This window comes from Poecilia formosa, unplaced genomic scaffold, assembly GCF_000485575.1.
Source record: "Poecilia formosa unplaced genomic scaffold, Poecilia_formosa-5.1.2 Scaffold27, whole genome shotgun sequence".
NCBI classification, from domain to species: Eukaryota; Metazoa; Chordata; class Actinopteri; order Cyprinodontiformes; family Poeciliidae; genus Poecilia; species Poecilia formosa.
This window is the reverse complement of record NW_006799966.1, coordinates 273,047-293,500: the sequence shown is the minus strand read 5'-3', so window position 1 is coordinate 293,500 and position 20,454 is coordinate 273,047. Positions and strand designations below refer to the sequence as shown.

Below are 20,454 nucleotides of genomic sequence, written 5' to 3'. Positions count from 1 at the left end.
ACATGAGTTCACCTCTTTACCACAAACATGAATATATGCCAATGGTATTTCTTTACTAAGAATCTCTGAGATTCCCATTCGATTTGTTGGTCAACACTTGGTTGGTGCTAGTGGCCTTGAGCAAATCCGTTTTCTGGAGCGAGTTTGAAGCATTTCATATTTGCTGTTGTTTTTACTATTTGCAACATTTTCCCCCTTGCTCCTATTTCCTCTACATGCAGTATTTTTCCTTTGCATTTGTTCTGATTGTAGATTTTTGCTTCTATTTTTTGTGATTGTAGCATTTTTGTTATTGCATTTGTTTTTTGTGTATTTGGATTTAGCACTGTAATCATAATCACTTTCTGTTTACACCTGTTTGTAGCCTGTTTTGCTGCTGATGGCACCAGAGTGTAGCTGCTCTTTAAACGTATCTACAGATTCTAAACGCCACAGAAAAAGGCTACATTCGACAATCAGGGTACAACAGAATGGACAGATCATTCCCCACAAGTTCTGAAGCGGGTGTGGAGGACCAGTAAAATGTTTTCATTTGAGGTTTACCATCGTAAAAACTATCCGCCACAATGTTTTTGTCAAGTTTTGCACTCACACCTTATTAATATTACATGAAAAGGACAAATAATGGGAAATTCTGTCTGGAAGAGTATTGCATTTTGATGCTGATTTTTCTATCATCACTTTAAACATACTGAAATCCATACGTAAGATTATGAGTTACACTCTTTTTAAAAATGTATCAGTCACTTTTCGACTGACAAGCACTGAAGACTTCCCGATCCCATTTCATCTGAGGATTTGCTGCATCCTAAGCTCTTGGAGATCAAGTTGACATTTTTGCAGTTGTTTTATACGTTCAAGCGTTCAGGCACAAGCCGCAAAGTTCCTGTTTCCGCTTTACCACATATGAGTGTCTGCTGACGCATAGAAAAAGTACTGCTCATTACCATCGGTTTTCATTCATGCTTGCTAGGTAATGTGTCACACGGGCTGATGAGACTACTTGCAGAAGGAATACTGAAGAGGAGAGGCAATTAATCCGGGGGGATACAGAGCCGCCTCCACAGCAGAACAACAATGAGATTTGCCTTCATGCAGTCTCTCCGGATAACCTAAATTTAACTTAAATGGCAATATAGTTTGGAGTGCTTTGATAGAAATAGATCACTGGAACTGGAGGGAAGACGAGGTAATGCAATGTCCCTCAGCGCAAATCAAGTCTCGTTGGCTTCCTGATGATATGATGCATCCAGAAATAGAATGTTGCTGACCAAGGAAGTTGTTGCACCTAAAAATCAATACTCTCTCAATTTGTGCCCAGGATAAACTGAAGGCACTTTTTGTAGCGGTGCATTTTGCTTTGCATGTTCAATTCGGGCCTTGCTCTCATATAAAAGAATTCTGTTTTAAAAGAATATCAAGCAGCAAAGTTAGTTTGTTTAAAAAAAAATATGCAGAGACAAAATGCATTTGAATTTGAAAAGAGGAAGAATGAGATGCACTTAACTTTATTTTGATACTTTTAATCAATTTGGAGTTGAACTTTGTTAAAATAACATTTATTTATTCATTTTTTGCTATTTATTACTTTTAAATTTAATTCAAATCTATCTTCAAAACATTCTCAACTTTTAAGGCTGTTGAAAATGTATGATATAAACTCAACTTTTACTGTAAAACATTTCAGAACTTTGCAAAGTAATGTACCATAAAAGCAAAAGGACTGTCACACTTTGTTCCCCTGTAATATTGAGTTGAGTGATTTAGGAATATATATTTGTTGATTTCAAGTTCAATACCTCATTAAAGGTTCAGCTTAATGGTATACAGACAGGAATGAAAGACAGAGCTGGTTTCCTGCTTCATAAACTTGAGACTACAGATAGCCTGTCCTATGCAAGAAGCAGCAGCAAAAATAGTCTCACTTTCACTATCAAAGTTACTGCAAAGGGAAAAAAACAATTTAGATTTGTCTTGAAGTTTATCAAAGTTTTCCAAGCAGTCCACTCAAAAGTTAAGCCACATTTTCAAGAAAATCAGCGGCATACCACAACAGGATCTCAGCTGGCCAGCAACAGGTATCTGGGGTTGAGCTTCTTTTCCTGTAAATCATAACTGGATTGTTAAAGTCCTACATGTAATTTTTACTGTTATATAAATGTGTGTTTGTGTGCATTATTGTGTTATTTTTTTTCCTCAAGCTCATGTGGATTAAGCTTTAATGGAGTATAGATTTACAGTATGTGCGGTTGTTGAATCATTGTTCTTATACAATAGCTACTATGAGCAGAATTTGAAGGGAAGAATTTACTAACTTTTTTTGGGCTGTGTGTGTATTAACACAGTTAAAGCTTCCAACATTGTGTTTTACATACAGAAAGGTTGCTCTAATTAGAGTCAACTCTCTTTTCTGCGATGGTGTCCTTGTGATGAATTTTTTTTTTCACATAACTGAGTCTGGGAGAGAAGCATTAATGAGCATGTGTGGGTGAGCATGTATTGTGTGAGTACATACTGTAAGGAGGTGTGAGAACTTTTTTGGCAATGTGTTTCATGGGTTATCCTTTTCCTTTGATTCGTTACAAAGCCTTTTTGAGCTGGTAAAGTTTTATATTGTTATAGGGTCGTCGCTTAGGAATATCATCGTTTCTCTGTCTTCCTTTTTCTGAACAAACCAGTACAACACTTTCCTAGTGTTGTACTGTCTGTCTCTTTAGGACTTTCCAGATCTCATTGTGTGCACCTCCAAAGAAACATTGCTACATTAAAATAAATACAGAAATTGGACATTTTCCCAGACATTTTCTGTGGCTCTCAGAAGTGAGAAGCAACTATCCCTGTTCCACACTGGTTGGTTACTACTTCATCTCACAGCCCATTTAATTAGGGTGTTTCACAAACATTCGACCATTTGTATGCAGCTTTCTAAACACATTTTTATTCAAAAATCTACACATCATAGCCTACATTGAGACCTTGTTATTCAAACCCGGTTCTCCTTGATAAACAGTGGCGGGCTTCCAGTATATCTTCAGATACGTCCCCACAAACAGTTTCTCTTATAGCAAAAAGGACACATCTCTGATTCTGTAAATGTATTGGTTTGTAATTCAAACTCCTAAACCAATCAGAGTCTGGCAATCTTAACAACCTGAATAGACTCTGAACAAACTAGTAGACTTATCAGGCACTCAAGTGGTAAAAGCAATGTACCAAATGGTTATATTTGTGTCATAAAAAAAATAAAAATAAAAAAAAACACTTGATTGTGTAACATAAGTATATACAATTCACTCCAGCAGGAAACGACAAGGAATGACACATTGTAAAAACAGTCGAAACCCTAATAAAACTAAGGTCTAAAAGCATACAAAAAAACTATAAAATATCAAATAAAGACATGCAATTAGACTGAACACTTTAATTGTGTGTCTTCACTAACATCTTGCCTACAATGATCTTCTCATGCAATAGTAGCATTTTGGGTTTAGTGTTTCTATATAAATCTTCCTTCATTATAGTATAATTAGCGACATTCAAGGGTTCGTTTTTACCATGATGTCAAGAAACAGTGGCTTGTGATGTTCAAAAAGATATTTTTCTTTTAGTTGATTTGGATCGAGGCTGGCATGTATTACAGAAATGAACCGCACTATTTTCTTTTGAAGTGGACCAAAACCACCTCAAAAAGTGGGTCTCAGTTGTTCAGTACACACCAGGGTTTACTTGAGTCTTTTCACACCTGCACAAAAGGTTCAGATCAACGGGGGAAAGAACTCTGGTCCGGTTAAAGCAGACCAAATGTGTGAGGTGTGAATACAACCAGAGTGCTCGAAACAAATCCTGCTGTACTGATCATTGATCAAAAAAGCTATCTACATTGGCTTGTTCAAGCATAAGGATGATTTGCCTCAAGATTGGTGATTTAGAATTTTACATAAATCTCTTAAATCTGCCGATAGAGGCAGCTGTCTGACAGAGTGTTAATTTAACACTCCAACTGATGCAGTAATAATTTTGCCTTTTGCCAACATGCGACAGTCAGTTTTTGCCCATATGGCTCCGAACATGCTCACAAGCTGCTGTCAGTCAGTGACGATACCTCCCACACCAAGCAGGAGAAATGAAATAGGCTTGCCTGCGTTGCTCGTCCAGCAAAACAGCAGCAGATGGTGAGAATTCTGGATCCGCAGGTCTTTGTGATGGACACCTATGAGGCTCGACTCAGTGACAGCTGTTTCTCAGTGTGTGTCCAGATATACTGCAGTCAGCCTTGGATAAGGAAAATGACCTGGAGGGTGGAATGGCAGGGGGCTGGATACTAAATGCATAATTACATCCATGCTGCCATTAACACACACCCTCAGGTGTCTCATCTACTAGTATTAACATGGTGAGGGTCAGCTTAGGCAAATAATTGTTTTGAGGATTCCATGATTTGTAACTTCAAACAAAAGTCAGCTACTATGTGCTAAGATAGTTTCATTTCTTCAAAGAAGTGTACAGAAGCAGAGCCTGTGTTTGGGTTTGATAACTTCTGGGTCACCCCTGTCTTAGAGTTCGACTTTTTCCTTTTTTGATTCGTCTAAGTGGACACCTCAGCTGTCTGTGTTATTTCTGTTAATTACTCTCTCACAGCTGCTCAACATTCCCCCAATTATGCACTGATGTCACTGATCACATCTCCTCTATCTCTAAACTTTTCTCATATCATTCTAACTCCTGCTCTTCTTCTCTTAAATTTCGTTCATTGTACTAAAAGGTTCCTGTAATCCTGTTGTCATAGCTACAAAGGCAAAAGTTTTGATTTCATCTGCAGTTCGAAAATAATGAAATGAAATGACATCAGAATTACGTAGGGCTTTTCAGGACTCTTTACAAGGAAATCAGTCATTCACATGCAGACACTATGTTTTTGTTCAGTTAATTATTTCTGCATGTAGAGTTTAAGCTGTTTTATGTCCATCACATGATGAAGTAAAACTCTTGTCAATGGCATTAAGTTGTTGTAAGGAACATGTGTTGCATATTTCACCTGCCTGCTGCAATTTGTTTAGCCAAGAGATTTAATATTTGAGCCATGTCAGCACATAGTGAACAAATCTTAACGTTACCAAAGAGAATTGGGACATTGGGAAACTTTCTGCATATTTTCATCATATATTTATAGTCATGCTTCCCACACCTTTCCGTTTTTAGAAGGCAGGAATGCAAATCCCTGTGTAGGTGCGTGTGTGTGTGTGTGTGTGTGTGTGTGTGTGTGTGTGTGTGTGTGTGTGTGTGTGTGTGTGTGTGTGTTTCAAAAATTGTCAGTTGTCAATTTAACACATGCATAAGACGGAGAAGATAGAGCAAGTGATAATGATCCTAGTCTGACACTATTTTTATCATGGACAAAGGTGAATGATTATCATATAAAATTAGATTCAGTGTTTTCTGTCTTGTTAGATTTTTTATTTTTTTTTACCAATATAGGAAAGCATTTTTAAGGAACCTTTTTTCGATAATGCTCTTTCTTTATATTAATTAAAATAAAATCAGGGTACTTATCAGCAGTGTGTTTGTTTTATTTGCAGACATCATTGGTTCTTAGTTGTCAATGCCATGTTATTATTTTGCATTTGTCAGTGTTGACTGTGCCAGCATGATGATGTCACTGGAATGCAGCAGCTGCCAAGCCTTCAAACAAACAAGCATGAGTTGTTCTACAGCGACAACAAATAACAGAGCGACAGAGACGAACCCAGAAACTCACTGACCATGTCCAAAAAGTCACAAACAGTTTATGGGTTCAGGTGGTCTGTTTCATCATCTAAACTCATAAATGTTGCTTATTCTACTAGCCTGAATTTTTTACTCTTAATCTATAACTGTTCATTAAAAACAAAAGTATTTTGTTTTCTTCAGACAATGATTGCTCACAACAGAAGGCCCGGCAGGCATGCAGGAGTCTTGTCCAAGAATAACAAACATTCAGCACTCACAATATTTGCTGGTGTGCTTATCAAATATAGATAAACGTAACTTAGATTTAGAAGTACCCCCGCCATATTTTTGTGATTTATTGTAGACTTAATGTATACTTTTATTTTTGGCAATTTTTTTCTCAATCTCAAGGATGTAGTAGCACTGTTTCCTGTCCTGTGATGTATGCTGGCATTTAAAAAAAGAAAACATGTTATGTGGGTTTAAGCATAAGAAAATAATACTAATCCAACACTGTAATACATACGCCAGCTTCCACAGATTTTTGGGGTATAAAATTCTGTCACAACTTAGCTCAATAACGCAACACCTTTATTGTACATGTAGAGTGAAGATATAAAAAAAATCAGTACCAGCCAGTACTCTTGAGATGTGAAATATGATTAGGGTGTTTGTATTCGTTCCCAGAATACCTGTAACAGCCTTATTGGTTCAATGCTTGCTTACCGAATGAATACAGCCTGCTTTTAAGCTTTAACTCACCCTGGATGTTTATTAGCAGAACATTCACAATGCATTTTTCCCCAGCACAACTTCTAAAGGTGACACCAAATGAAAACAGAGAACTTTCAGTTATTGTGATGTTCTGCTATTTGGACACATTGGTGTTTCTCATGCAGCTATGGTGGAGACAAAGGTAGGCCGCACCAAAAACTTTTGATAGCAAATGCGTAGTTTCAGCAGCAATAATTAAGTATTATGGAGCTGTACTTAACTTAGTGTCGAAATAACTCCATGGAGTTTTTATATGTGTGATTTTAAACATATCTTTAGTCTGAGCCTGATTTAAACATTTCTAAATATCAGCACTAAGTATTTTCAAGCGGCTATATTGTTGTATAGTCTATCTGTCCAGGCATATCCATGCTTAAGATGCTCACAGTTGTGTGTGATTATAATGGACAAAGCTCATGCACAGCAAACTAAACTGCTAAATGTTCACTTGCTGCTTCTATGCTTTCTAGTTTGTGTTCTAAAAATAATTGTAGTAATTTTACTACAATTAAAAAAACAATAAAAAAACAAACAAACAAGCAAATCCAGTCAGTTCTATGCTGTTCTCTTTTTTAAGTGTTAGATCACATTCTAAAAATTGACAAAGAGTCTTTATCTACTGTTTATCAGTTTTAAACAATGGGTTATACATGTTTATTGTTATGGATTGAAGCATACCAAATACTGTGTGTTAGAGCCCAACACTGGGCATTTTGCTACAACTTTACAAGTATTTGTTCAAACTGCTAAACTAATGTTGACAAAAGAGTCCCAGGTAACCAATGAAGGAAGGCTGCAGGAAAAGCTTCTTAATGTGTTTTACGTTTATTCATACGTGAATCACTGCCTACTCCTATTTTAGCTAATCTAAAAGAGATCTTAAGAAGTTTAAATAACCTGTGTCTCAGCTAGATTAACTTTATATTAAGAAAAATATGCGCTCGGTCTATATATATTGTTGAACAAATGAAACTCGCATATCATTACTAGTCCCTCTGCTTTTTTTGTTGTTGTAGTTAAGGTTGTGATAAGCACACAAGCTGGTAACCTAGGCAACTGTGGAAAGAGCATCTGATAGAGATGCCTCCTGGTCTGACAGTTTGTTTTCACTCAGACATAGTCAACTACTGCATGGGCACCAGCCAAAAAACAGATTTTGTTAACAGACTGTCTGTCTCATACTGAAATCATTGCAACGAGATGATTTGAACCAGCATGATTAAAAGTTATATTTAGTCATGTTCTGGGTGACATCTGTGAGCTCACGATATCTTTGACCATGTAAGGACTGTGTAGGAATGTAACCTTATCTATGTTGGAAAAGTGGTTGCATGTTCTGCTCTCCCAGGAGGATAGAAACAGCTAATCAATACAGATTGGCTTAAGAGTCATTCAGGCATGTTGCTATTGCTTATTAATGTTATTTGAGGCAAAGGCCTGAAAAACAAAGCAAAATGTTTTATTGGTCTTTTGCTTGCTGGGCTAGTCTTTAAGCTGAAGAGAAATATCTTGTTTGGACACTTTTGGGTAATTAAATTTATTATACCAAACTAATGCTAGGGCATTGAAGGAACATGAAAACAGATTGCGTCACTCTTATTGACTTGACTTGAACATTCAAAAACGTACAGTGGTTGTAGTTGTATTTGGCCGACTGTATTTTATAAAATGAACCGATTGATTCTGTGTTCTGTGTTTCTGGCAAGCACCTTCTTCCATAAAGATTTATTTTGTAATTTGAAAACAACAACTTTGGAACTAGTGCAGAGTCCTTATTGTATCACATAGGTGCTTATTTGATGCTTTATTAATACTGAATTCTGATGCACAAGGCTTCTTGCTTTCATAAAGTTTATAGAGGGAAAAACGAGTGCAAGCAAGTGAATATCCTCAAAGAGACGGAAGGATAATTAATACTCTAACTAATTCATGGTGCCCTAGCTTTGTCTTCATCAGGATCATTATCTGTTGCGGTATACCCTCCTGTTCTGTGTTACTGCAATAAACTGATTGAACAAACAGAACTCCATAAATCAGCATAATTGTCATTCTCATGCAAAGTGCTACACTAAGCATGTTGTCTGTTAGTTGGAATGTCTACAGGAAAGTTGTTTTATATCTAAGACGGACAAAGAGAAGATTTAAAGAAAGACTTGCAGAAGGTAAAAATGAGGCGCAGACAAAGAAAATTTATCATGCTGGAAAATCATCCAAAGAGGACCTGGTGGTCCAAGATTATTAAAAGCTATTGTTGGTCATCATCTTAAAAGACCAGAATGTTTTGTTTTTCTTTACCACAACAGACAATAATCTTCATGAAGATGTGTGGCCAGAATTATTCTGACCTAAATTGGGATGGGCCAGGATTCCAGCAAACTGTTTTGAGAATCTTGTAGAGGGATTCCCAGTGTTTGAAGTTAAATATTAGTAGATTAATGAAGCCTAACTCTATTAGTCTACACAAAACAAAAGAAATGTAAGAAACGCAGTAAGCGCTGCTGTGATTATAAGCTGTGAATAACAGATTTTCATTACAAAGACTATCACGGATTGCTGATTTAAGAGTACCGGTATGTCTGTTTTCAGCCACGTGTCAATCACTAAACAAAGGCTCTATTATGGGAGGGGATGAGTTGGAGGGGAGTCGCTCAACAGAAGGGAACAGGGGCGTGGGGAGGGGGAGCTAGATGATATTCGGCTGTTGTCCTCCCCAGGGGGTACAGGATGTCACTCACAGGTGTGAATGAAGAGCCTGGTTGGTTGCCTCACCTCCCCACGTTTCCCTCTTATACTACGTCTTTCCCTCTCACAGAGCTTCATTTTTTTTTTATAGAGCTGCCACACACAATTCCCAAAGAGTTGCTTGCTGACTGGCAGTTACTTTAATGTTGAATACGTGTGAAAGATGGGAAAGCCTGTACCTGCTATGTGCGTCAGCCTCTTAAAGTGAACACTTACCTTTTTGTTGTGCAAGTGAGGAGTAGGAGAAGGAGAGTTCTAGGATTTCCACATTTTGAAAGCACCATAACGAAGAACATGGAAAAGAATGTTTTATATTTAAATCTATTTGTGACGTAAATAAAAAGCATTAGGTAACTCAGTGCTAGATTTGGGTGTAAGCCAAGAAAATGACTTCGTCTCCAGCGAATTTTCTTCCTGACAATATTGTTTTTCATTGTCCAAGAGGCTGTCTGGTCTGCAACTCTGCCCTTCAAGTAATACCGTTTAATCCCTCTGTCTTTGCCGGTATTCTGCCGAGTGCCGACATATTAAACACGTTCCTACCATACAAGTACTGCCTGCCTTAATGACACAGATTGAGCTTGCATTCATTAAAAGGAGAGAGAAGAGACATCAGCACAGGCTATGTGTTAGGGTGTGAATTTTACTCTCATACTCTACAACTAGTCTCTCATCCTCTCACTCTCTCTCTCTGTCATCATTACCTCTCATCCCCAATGTTGTGTGTGAACACATTCACATGAATGTGTTCAATAGTGGAGTTCACATTTGTGGGAAGCTTGACCTGAGCTGTGTCTTGTTTTAATGAACATAAAGTGAACACTCTTCACCTTGAAGTAATTTAATACCTAAAGGGAGATTTCTAGTTTTTAAGAAGGAAACTTTGACTATATGATGCAAAAAGATCCATAGCATTTTCAGTCAAGGTGTGAGCTGAGTGATTGCTGGGTGAATGATTGTGTGTGTGTGTGGGCGCATGTGTGAGGGGCAGGGGGGGAATTTAGCCTGATACCCGTAGACAAACTATTATTAGCACATTTGTGGAAACACACTCATAATGTAATGTAGACATAGACATCTTACCTTGCTTTAAACTTATCTACACTATCTTAAGATTTTCCTTCATGCAGAAGGCTCAACAAATGTCTTATCCATGGACAGGAGGTAAAGCAAACATGAACAGATGTTGCACCATCTAACTTGTCTCTCAGGTCATCCTGCAGTTTTAGCACCTAAAACAACAATACATACATTGTCTTGAAGATTTTGTTGGCTAATGTTCTTAAACACAGTCAAGAAGAGAAACATAAAAATTTGAATTTGGAAGATTTTTTTTTAATTTTATGGATGTATTATCAAAACATGTGAGGTACATTAGTGTTTTGGGTGTTTTATTCGGGACAACTTTAACTTTCCTTTCTTGTAGTGAATCAGTAATACTATTTGTTTTTGACAATAATAACATCTGAAAGAACAAAGCAAATCTCATCTGCAATGACTTGATAGCAGTCATTGCAATCAGAAAGTGGTCCAAATGAGCTGTATTTCATTAAAAATGTAAATTGCTGTTTTCTTAATACAAAAATAATACACTTTGGGAATGAGAGTATCAATTCTAGCTGATGCACCACAATAGGAAATGGCTCATGTGGGACATGACAACAATAGAGAATAAAATTTGTGTTAGGCAATCCAATCCTTGATATGCTAATTTGTGGATAATGTTATGACCTATTTATAAGCTTAATTTCATAAAATATATTTAAAAAAAGCAGGAACTGATTCAAGCCAGACATGTGATCTTAGCTTATGAAGTTTAGTTGCTGAAATATTAAAACAAATTAAATCATTTTAGCTGACTGAAATTAACTTAGAAGTAGTTCTTTTTAAGAATGAACTGGGAAAACACTGATTATTCTATTTAGCAAATCTGTCCCAAGATTTAGATGCTCAAGACCTACAACTGTGTTTATCTATGGGTAGAAGTAGTATAGTAGTAGATCCTGGTGAGAAATAAGGGGCAGGACTACAAAGAGCATAAACACATCCCTTTTGACAAATCTCAAGTTTTCTTTTATTTATTTATTTTTTTACACCCAGCAGCTAATTATACATAATTCAGTGTTTGCACAACCTTGCCCTAAGCACTATGAGTAATGTTTGACTAAATGAGCAAGAAGCAAAAATGACAACAGTGATGAAACTGCAAAAGGTGACTTTGGTCATTTAACTCTTACTTAGTTCAAAATTCAACAATTGTTGAGGTTCCCAACAAATAAAATGTATCCAAAATGGACATTTTGTGATCCCATAGGGTGCACCACAAAACTTCTTAGCATGCTGCATCCCAATAAGTTCAAAAACCAGCAGGCTCTCCTGCTGTGGAGCACCTGCTGTTTCCCAACCACTTTCTTTCACAAGCAAAATAAAAAAGCAGAAGGACACCAAGCGTTATGTGTTTTGGGGTTTTTAGAAGTAGTCAGTTGAACACTCTTTTAATAAAACTTGGTCTCTGTTAAATAATGCTGACTCTGCAGTTAAGGGTACAAAATAGGATGAAAAACAAAGAGAATGTCATAAAAACAAAATCAGGGGTCAAGTAATATTTGACAAAGATGGATCAGGTTTCAAAAACTATAATCAAAACAGATAGCAGACTTTAACATTAAAACAAGAGTATTACTTGTACTTTAGTACATGACTTTATCAAATAGGACGTTCCTAAAAGTACAGTTTTTAGTTGGAATCCATCCCATATGAGCTCTTCCAAACTCTTTACTTCACAGTCCTCTCAAAATTGTAATTATTCCTATTTTTTGTTTTCCTCTCTGTCTTACTATGGTTGTGTAGAATAACATAAACTAACATTCTGTGTCAGTTTCTGAGAACCTAACTTTTTGGTTGTTATTATTATCTATAAACCTTTATCATCAAAAAATATATAAATAACATTTTAAAGTGTTAAATATGTTCAAGCAAAAGTTTTAAATTAATCTCATCAGTCTAAGTGTACTTGACCGATACAATGTATGAGCTACATTTTGTTATTCGAAATACTTAAATAAACTGCATTTTGATTATATTCATCCATTACTAGTAAATAATGTGTGTCAGTTGAGACCAAATCCTATCTGAGAAAAACTGAAAACCATTTCTCTCTGGGATGAAGTCAACCTGGTTATTTTCCCTGCTGAGTTCTCAGGATTTCAACCCAAAATATTCAATTTGCATGATAGAAACCTTTGATTCCAGCAGCGAATAGAAAGAAAGACTCTTGAAATTTGGTAGCTGAGAATATTCTATGTGGTTATTTTTTTTTTATTTTTTTATTTTTGCTTCCTGTCCAAGAAACATTGCAATAAATGACAGATAGTTGTGGTCATGCTTGGTTAGTCAGTCAGCAGAGGTAGTTTTACCCTCTGAGCTGGAAACATCTCCTGATCAGTGGTCCATGTCTTCAAACCTTCGCCCACAACTCCTTCTCTTCACTCACTTCTCCCTCTCTGTCTTCTGTTGCTCTCATAGGGCCTGTGTTTACAGCAGAGTACCTCCTGCTCAATGACAGATATGGCAGTGCTTGCCATGAGTCTGTGTTTAGGAGAAAAGTAGCATCATTGCTACCATGCACAGGAGTCCCATTAAAGCCATGGCCGGATTATAACCCCCACCCCCAAAAATATAATAAATAAAACAAACCTAACCACTGAATAATTCATGAGTTGACACTCAGGAGGAGTGCAGTGGGTGGGAGGATGGTTGCATCATCACTTGTGTCTGGGCCTGTCTTATGAGTTCTTTATTACAACCCTGAAAATGCGAGAGAGATTTGGGAGGGGGGGGCGGGGTCGTGTTTGTACAAAAACCTCACAGTGAGAGTGGGAGAGAGCACGGGTAAAGGGTAGAGAATGTAAAGTCTCAAACAATAGCTCAATTTCAACCATGCATCCACACTTCTGGCTTTACATGCTCTTCAAAAATACTGGAACAAAGAAGGATGGGTGTGGCTGCAATGCCGGAGGCGAATCTGGGAATCCTCCCAGGAAAAGCCCTGAACACTAACTGCCCCTCAACCATTTCCCCTCTGACACTTGGAACATGATTAAGACGTGTCTAGAGCCAGAAGAAAGATTATTAGGCGCAGTGCATCCCTTAAAGCTGGGTAAGGTGTGAGCTTGTCTTATTTTCATCCGCAAGAAGAAACTGTTCTCCTGGAAGACACGTAAAATGGGATCAATCAGAGCAAAGATACTCTGATGGGGAGATGAGAAGTGGAGCGATGCACGGCACAGAGCAGAGGCAAAGCAGCGCTAAGAGGAGGGAGGAGTCATCTTTTATTGATTCAGGCATTAATGTACATTATGTACAAATTGGTCGAGGGTGGCCCCTCATGCGCAGTCCTGTGCTGTGCCAACAAATTGAAGCAATTGCCTTGATATCCACTTGTGGGCGTATGGGAGATTGCATTTCAAATCCAATGTGATTTTTTTTTTTGTTTGTTTCCTTGTTTGTTTGGACATTTTACCCCACTCATTTGATCCATACTCCATACTTATTAGTAAGAAAAAGAAGACAAAAAGCTGCAATAAATATCTGTGAATCTTCACTTGTCGAGGGTCCCACCCCTGCTTTTATTTATGACAGCTGAAAAGTGCACAGGAGGGCGTAAATAAAGAATGGAGACTACCTATATTTCCCAAAGGTGGCTCTGACTCTGACAGTTGACAATTTGTCAGCCTTTTCATACCAGTGGGGCAAACATCATCAATCAGCTTGCTCAGGAGGGGAGAAAACAAAGATATATGTCCAACAGCTTGAATGTTTTGTGCTCCTCTATGCTGAAGATACTTGTGTTTATTCCAATAATTGGATCTTATTAAAATCTTCTGTTCTCGAGTCACATATGTGAGGTTTTATGCAGAACTCCATTCCAATGCAGACTCTGACCAAGGTCTGCACACAGACAAAAGCAAACACACTTGACACACGCGCACACACACAACCGTGTCCCTTTGTGGACCGTTGCCATGCAACATTTCTCTGATTGGGTTAGTTGAGCTCTAGTGAATGTGCACTCACACACACACACACCACAACACACACTCCTCCCGGTTGATGAGGATCAGATCACACACAAACTCGTCGCCACACCCATCCTCCTCTCCCGCGGGACGCAGCTGCTCCTCCAAGGCCGAGGATGGAGAGGGGAGAGAGACGTGGCTCTTACAACAGGAGGGAAGTGGTCTCCTCCTCTCTGTGAGCTCTGCTGCTCAGTCCAGGGTCGAAGCTTTCCTTGGCTGTGATGATTGATGGTTCTTTGTTGGTTAAATTAAGTTTTATTACCATTAAATATCAACTGCACAACCCATTTTTTTTCTTAGAACGCATACACTTTGCCATTTAACCAGTGATAAACAACACCATTTGGATTCTGCTTCGTGTGTGTGTCAAGTTCGTTTTGTGATTTTTATTTTATTTTATTTTATTTATTTATTTTTTTTTTTCATTTCTAATGATTTTCCTATGAAAAGGATGCATTCACGTCAAGTGGACTTGAAATCGACACACTCCACTGGAGCTTTTTTTTTTACTATATTTGCTGGAGAACTTCTAAGCCTATTTTCTTTTGTATGAGTTTATATTTGTGTTTACAATGGAAGCTGATCTGTCTTCAGAGGTACACATTGATCGTATAATCCCAAGATATATTAAGTCTCGAGTCATTTTGTGTGTGACTAAACTGTTTGTGTTGGATCCTCTCGGAAGGGTGAAGTATCAAAGATTAGACATCGATTGTTTGGTTTTGTTGTTTACAAAAATTTATTCATACAAATCTTACAACACTTTCATGACATTGAGAAACGTAAGAACCCCATATAAGGACTTGTATGTGTTTAACGATGCCACTTTGCACTGAGGTTAAGTTCTAAAACATAATGTTCTCAAATAGATAAGAGTTTACACATTGAAGTAAGGCGTTGGGCGCTGTCAGAACTATCAACAACAGGCATTTTCTATGATCTGAACAACATCTCTGTTATTCTGCTCTTAAACCCTTTTTTTTTATTTATTCGAAATAGTGTTGCACAGAGTCGTAAATGATATATATAGGGGCTATTTTTTGATCATATAAGTTACTGACCAATATCAAAATAATCAACAACACCTCATAATCAACAATAACAAACACTGGTCATTGTTCACAAACTCTCACAGACACTAAACAACCCAAACTCATGCACACGCACACACACACACACACACGCACGCACTCACATGTTGCCTGCTCCACCAACATATACATTCTATTCTTGTCTACAATATATATATATATTTTTTTTTTACTCAAAAAAACTCATTGGCCATGCTGTGAAAACAAAAGCCTAATTCTACTACTGTTAGGGCAGACTAAGCTGAGCAATTAAACAGAGTAAAAGGAAGTTTCAATGTAAGCTAATGGACTGCAGCATCGTAGGGCCACTGAAATTGCCATCTGTCACTCGTGGCGAATTTTTCTTAGTTTTATTTTTTTTTGTTCTTTTCATATTTTTTTTTTTTTAGGTTTCTCACATCAAAGCAAGGCACAAAAGCCAAACGCTGTTTCCACCTCCACGTCTGTGTTCGGTCACTCATGATACACATACATGTGCGTTTGCCACACACACACACACACACACACACACACACACATACACACACACACACACACATGCACACGCACGCAAGCACACCACGCACACGCATACACACAAAGCTTGTGGTTTAAAGTCAAATTAGAAGACGAGTGTGTTGGTATTTTCTATGGGGAGAACACAGACTGCTGATTCGATTGCAAGCGTACGCACAAAGCTGCAGTTGCATACGAGGGAATAAATACTTGGAATGTTCCCTTATAAAAAGTCAGGAGGGGAGGGTTTCCTGTCTGCTGGAAAGGGTGAACTTCATTCAGCCGTGTTCTGGCATTAGAGGGAAAACCTATCATCCTGCAGGAAAACCTCTGTGAAGGGAATTCAACATCTGATATTCTGCTTTTATCAGACTCATTGACCCTAATCTCACTGAGGCAGAAGAAGCCCTCAACTCTTCTCTGATTTTAACACATCCTGCCTTCCCTGACTCTTGGGGTGCTGCGGCTGGTTTCTTGTGCAACCTCTCTTTCCCTCTCCACTTCTTCAACACTCTCTCGTCTCCATTTCTCAACCTGACACTCCTCCTCGTTCTTTTTCCTCACTGCACAGTAGACATCCGACACAGACCAGCTTCTCACTAACAGTTGAAACACAGCACTAAATCAGCAAAGGCCATGTAGACTAAAACGGAATTTTAAAAAACTGCTACAATAAGACAAAAAGTAATCAGCGTTCTGTTATGTCCACCATGACAGTGGCAGGGGAGGTAAAGATTCAACAAGTCAGTGCAGTTCCAGTATCTACCGCCTCTAGCCCTCATTGTTCACATTTTTTGTCACAATATAGCAGAGGGGAGGGGTTCGGAAATGAGCTTGGCGCAGCCCACTTTATAAAAATAGCAATAAAAGCACATAGGCATGCAGTCTCTACACGAGAATTAGCAAGGTGTCAGTTTCCACATGCACCAAATAAAAGGTAAATATCCTCCTTCAGCATCCAGGATTCTGATGTTTCCTTTGTGCTTTGTTTCCTGCTTTTCTTTTTTTTTCTCTCTCTCTCTCTCTCTTTGCTACCTGCATACAATGAACAGATTAAGCACATTTTTTTTCCAGATATTCCTGTTGGTTTACAACACTGAGAGGATCAAACATTCTTTGCACAGTCCTGTAGAGCGTGATTTATCTCCTACTGTGAAATGACTTTGAGGCAAGTAAGCAGGCAGTGCTTTCTGCTACCATATCTCCTGTAAAGGCAATAATCCCCCTGCAAAAGCCCATGTGTGACTGAATATCCATACTTTCTACACAAACAGGGTATATTTTTTTCTACTAGTAGAATGGATGGATGTGTAAATCGTCCACATATCCATCAGATGAGGAGCTGTCCAACAGAACCCATCTCACTTTAATGCCCTGGAGGGGCAGGAAAACTCTCCAAACCCACAGAGCTCCCATTAAAGGGAGTATGGAAAAAAAAAAAAAGGTAGCATCTATCATTTATGATAAGCCCACATGTGCCTCACGTAGCATGCTCACTGCTTCTTTGGGCCTGCTTTTGCAAAACAAAAACAAAAAAGAAACAAAAAAAACAACACTAAAAAAATAGACTAAAAAAATAAGTAGTAACATTCAATACTTTGATTGTCTTTTGAAAATCTATTTATTTTCTGCATATGTGGATGACCTTGGGAGATTTCAAGCGCATAAACGTTGAAGGTGCACATCTATCTTTTTTTTCTGATTTCATCATCATCTTTTTTGTCATTTTTTTCTGTTGTTTTCAACATCTCAACATGAAAAATAAAAATATTGGTCCACAAAGTAGCTATAACTGTGCGGTATCAAGTGCTTTTGTACAAAAAGGGAAAAGAAAAAAACGATATTATTAATAAAATATTCATTTTAATGGCTTTACTTCATACATAAATACATGTTGAAAGAACACAGGCGCAATCCACTGGTTGGTCAGATATATCTGAATGACTTTGAGTTAACGACTGGATGTATATACACAGGAGGGCAGTTTTGGGCGCTTTTTCTTTCTTTTTTCTTTCTTTCAGCGGAGCTACAAATAGGCGAGCCGGCGTCCTTTGTTCCTAACTCTCTGTCTGTACCTTCTACCCAGAACCGCTGCCAGGTATTTCTGCACGGCCATCTGCTTTCTATAGCGGCTGTAGCTGTCGGTGAAGATCCCATCTGAGTGTCTTTTGGACAGGGGCTCTGACTCTTCCTCCATGCTGTTGTCGTCACTGAAAAATAATCGGGGGAAAAGACACAGAACGGAAGAAATCACGATGAGATTCGTTAATCAAGCAAGTTCAGCATAAATTTGTGTTTTTAAATTGTTATTATTATTATTATTATTATTATTATTATTATTATTATTATTATTATTATTATTATTATTATTATTATTATTATGTACATATATTGATTATCATTACGCTTTGATCAACAGTTGGGCCTTTACTCTTTTGTTTTTCGTTTTGTTTTGTTTTGTTTTTGTTTTTTTAATATGTGGAAAATATGATAATACCGAATTCCGCATTTGATTTAAATAAGCGTTTCAATTATTCATCTGAAGCCCAATGGATATTCTGACGCATGATTTTTCATTAGCGCTTAGGTTTAGAACAGTTAAATCAGAAATTAATGGTGCAATCACACCTCACTTGCAGGGGATTTTATAATAAGACTCCTGTTTTTATTACTTTCGTTTTGCAAATCAGAAACACTATAAGCACAATGAAGACCTCTAGAGGGTTTTATGGACAGGCAACACAAAAAATAATAAGAAACAAATAAATAAAAATCACGCACATATAATGAGTGACGCAAGCAGCCTGAAGTTGTGCAGTGCAGAAACATAAAAATAAAAAAAAACTAAAAAAAAACGCTGAAGAGAAATGCCCTTACCCTGCACGAACAGTCATCAGAGAATGCAGATAATGTCTCGCTGTTAACTGACCCAGGATCTCCCTCAAGGCTCTATCTAATTCTTCCTCAGCATGCCTTTCTGGTCTGAGATGATAAAACGCCAAAAAACACATAGATCATCAGAGACTTAAAGGAAAAAAATAATAATGACAGAAACAATGATAAATGAAATAAAAAGAGGCGCAGACAAAAATGATTCAAGACAGCCTAGAATGTCCCCACCCATCGGCATGAGGTTCAATAATAATAATAATAATAACAATACCAATTTAAAATAAATAAATAAATAAACAGCATTTTTAAAAAAAGCCTTAACATGCTCTCCCTCCGTGATCTTCATGTTCAGCAGAATGGAAACAACAACTTGAGGCTACTCGGTATGGAAGTAAGACAGGGCAAATTACACGGGGCGCTCTGTCCCAGCTGCAGTACGCATTCAAGTGGGATTTACCTTTTTTCTGGTGGGTAGTACAGGCTGTACGCATCGTCGTTTAGAGATGGGGGGCTTCGTATAGCAAGCTGGTCGCTGTCAAAGCCCATGTCGGACAGAGAGTTGCCATCCTCATCAAACGCATCGTTTTCAAGTCTGCAACGTGCAAGGCAGGCGTCAGAAATCCGATGCAGTAAAAGAAAAAAAAAAAAGAAAAGAAAAGAAATGCGTGCCTCAAACCAGCAGACACGCCTTATGTGTTTCTGATGAAGTAAGAGAAGTATTAAGATATAACTTTTTAATAATTACTTAAAATTACAAACATAAACCCTTTTTCCTTAGGGTAGAAAATCTGTTTTATATTCCAACTTGCTACCGCTGATGATTTCAGCGCAGACTTCACACTCATTAATTATTAAAAAATCGAAACAATAGGTGTTGAAAAAGATCGCCTATAGGCTATAAGAGTGTGGGCGGTGGAGCCTCAGAAGAGAGTGGGGGAATAAATCAATTAAAAGACTGCTTAAAAATAGCTGAAAAAATTCTGAATCGAAGAGAACCACGCCCAAATTTAATTCTGGATATGCTTTTAGCAGAAAAAAAAGAGAAAGAAATAAAGAAATCTTAAATGGGAAGAGCTCTCCGATTCGTTTTGCCTCGCCTCTCCTTGGTGACGCCAGTCCATCGTCATCCCAAGGGCTATCCAGCGCACCGACTGCTCTCTCATTTTTAATAAGGGGGAGTTCTGCGAGCCGTCCCACCGGACTGATACATGTACGCAATTTCCATAGGCATTTTCCACTCAACACCTGCGTTTGTGTGCTTTGGGGAAATTATTGCACACCCATGTTATTTTTTTTTTCTTTTCTAGCTCAGCGCTCTAAAATTGCGCCTATATTTGCGCACTTGTCTGAAATAAAGACATAGGGTTGGAACATTGAAAAATATGCCGCTTAACACAATTTTGAAATGAATAATTTAAAGAAGTATAGCTTCAGTATGGAAGGATTAGGACAAACCTACCTGATCTTTGGGTAACTTAGTCCTATAGGTGTGCAGAAGACGCTGTAGTGCATTAAGATTCCGTAGATGAGCAAGATTAAAGTGGCTTTACTCGAACTGGCCATGCTGTCGATGAAATACAGACAGGAAACAGGTTACTTTCTCTGCTGAGAAATGAACGCTCTTTGTTTAATCATAGTAACAGACGCGGGTTGATATATATATATATATATATATA

The 20,454-nt window shown here is 37.8% G+C and overlaps 1 protein-coding gene across 2 annotated transcripts; it reads right to left on the bottom strand.

The window, feature by feature from the left end:
• Positions 1 to 17,897: 17,897 nt before the first annotated feature.
• adcyap1b (adenylate cyclase activating polypeptide 1b) lies at positions 17,898 to 20,375 on the bottom strand. 2 transcript variants are annotated; one of them, XM_007548523.2, is made up of 4 exons: positions 20,238 to 20,375; positions 19,236 to 19,370; positions 18,764 to 18,868; positions 17,898 to 18,096 (listed from the first exon to the last, which is right to left on the bottom strand). In XM_007548523.2, the coding sequence occupies exons 1-4, from the start codon at positions 20,339 to 20,341 to the stop codon at positions 17,913 to 17,915; spliced, it is 528 nt and encodes a 175-aa protein (XP_007548585.1). In that variant the 5' UTR covers positions 20,342 to 20,375; the 3' UTR covers positions 17,898 to 17,912. The 2 variants fall into 2 exon arrangements, with proteins under 2 accessions (XP_007548585.1, XP_007548586.1); XM_007548524.2 differs by lacking the exon at positions 18,764 to 18,868.
• Positions 20,376 to 20,454: the final 79 nt, after the last annotated feature.

Excerpts from the sequence above, each read along its gene's own strand:
- adcyap1b (XM_007548523.2), bottom strand. The coding sequence starts at position 20,341 with ATGGCCAGTTCGAGTAAAGCCACTTTAATCTTGCTCATCTACGGAATC. Across the intron at positions 18,869-19,235 it reads TACTACCCACCAGAAAAAAG|ACCAGAAAGGCATGCTGAGG; the intron begins GTAAATCCCACT and ends TTATCATCTCAG. Across the intron at positions 18,097-18,763 it reads CTGATGACTGTTCGTGCAGG|TGACGACAACAGCATGGAGG; the intron begins GTAAGGGCATTT and ends ATTATTTTTCAG.